Here is a 1,577-nt window from a genome sequence, read left to right as displayed (position 1 = left end):
TGGGAAGAGATATGAGGGGAAAGAGCTGACGAGCCCAGCAGTCAGAGGACACGTGCCTTTGCCACGTGTTACCGAAGGTCTTCATAAGAGGACAAGCTCCCAAGGCAACAGCGTTTTTCCCTGCTTTCAGTTTCAAGCCCATTCGGCCGGAGGAAGGGGCTTTTCCTCATAAACCATCGTCAGACCTGGGCTGGCTTCCAGCCCTGCTGTAGCCCCTGTCCTTTGTTCATCTGCAGCACTCGAACAGCCGGAGAACAATGGTGTGTACACACGGCTCTTCCTGCCCCAGCCCCGCCGCGCACGTACTCCCTGTTGAGTAAGCTGCCGTTGTACAAGCACATCTTACGGAGTGACAACAAGAGCCCCCACTGGCTTTGAGCTGTTTTAAAAAGAAACGAACAGGCGCCTTCTCATGTTTACTCCACAAGAGCGGCCTTAAAAACCCAAGAAAGTCCTCGGCGCATGTGGGAACACCCGCCAAGAGCTGCACATGGCCAAATTTACAGCAAAAAATGGGGTGTGGATGTGGCAGAAGAAGCTGGGTTCAGTTTTTTAAAACCAAAGAAAAGGCAGAGCTTTTGCCCCCTTTTTTTCGCTGTACTTGGACTGAGCTTTTCTAAGCCCATCAGAAAGGCCTTTCTGATACAGACCATATTAGCGAATGAAATTTTCCCACTCTTCGCCTCTTCCCATCACCCCAGTACTCTCAAAGGCCTTGCTCTAGCAGAAGGTGAATGGATGCGCCACTGCTTTGCCTGGAGACTTGCAGTGCATGGAAATGGTCACTAGCATGGGAGCAGGAAAGGATGACAGGAAGATGGTGTTGAGGGTTAGGGTCATGCGTAGTTATCTGCCAGGACAAACAGGAAGAGAAAGCAAAGCCATGGCATGATGCTGAAACTTACCCCCCTTCTGAAGAATGAAAAGTGGACAAACCCTGAAGGTCATGGTGGTAACCAGGACCTGCTTGCCTCCCTTGGCTCCCATGGCTGCTTTCAGTGCTGTTCGAGCTGGTTTTCACGAGAGGTTTCTTGCTGTATGCCCCAACTCTAGAGCCTGCTTCAAACCCGTTCAGCGTTCTCTGAGCAGATCTGTTCCCCACAATTTCATGCCGGTATCCATCGTATCTGTTCTCATATGAAACCGGGGGATTTTTGGACAATTTGTATCCATGAGAAATCAGGAGGTCCTCGACACTGAACATATTGTGCTGGTTCCACTCACAGCCGTGCCATCAGAAAGCTCTTTCCAGCTGGACCCATCACTGGAAAACAAAACCAGATACAAACAGAAGGCCGCATAAACAAAGCAAGAGATCTTTGATCAGCTGGTAGGCTGCTGAAGCTAAGAGTCTCATCCCCTGGCCCCACCCTTCCACCCTTCCAATAAAATAGATGAAGCAAAGTGCCTGTAGATGCTGATGAATCGTGTGCTGACCTCCCCTAGACAATACACCTCCGTGCACTCAGCCGAGCAGCAGATGCCGCGCTGCTGCTGACTCAGTCCCTTTCAATGAAGAATTAATTCACTGGTGATTGCAGCTTTCGGATTTCACTAAGTGATCTCAAAAAAAATCT

At 50.0% G+C, this 1,577-nt stretch overlaps 1 protein-coding gene across 2 annotated transcripts in view; it reads right to left on the bottom strand.

Annotated features, from left to right (window-relative positions):
* Positions 1-1,246, bottom strand: part of JCAD (junctional cadherin 5 associated) — a 16,728-nt gene extending 15,482 nt beyond the window's left edge. For both annotated transcript variants that reach the window (XM_009647009.2, XM_035902444.1), the window contains exon 1: positions 906-1,246. In XM_009647009.2, coding sequence (XP_009645304.1) covers positions 906-1,204 — 299 coding nt within the window. In that variant the 5' untranslated portion in view covers positions 1,205-1,246. The remainder of the gene's footprint in view (positions 1-905) is intronic.
* Between the last annotated feature and the right edge of the window lie 331 nt (positions 1,247-1,577).

Source organism: Egretta garzetta, unplaced genomic scaffold (genome assembly GCF_000687185.1).
Source record: "Egretta garzetta isolate BGI_Z169 unplaced genomic scaffold, ASM68718v1 scaffold369, whole genome shotgun sequence".
In the NCBI taxonomy this organism is placed as follows: domain Eukaryota; kingdom Metazoa; phylum Chordata; class Aves; order Pelecaniformes; family Ardeidae; genus Egretta; species Egretta garzetta.
The sequence above is the reverse complement of the archived record's forward strand: the minus strand, read 5'-3'. Positions and strand labels throughout refer to the sequence as shown.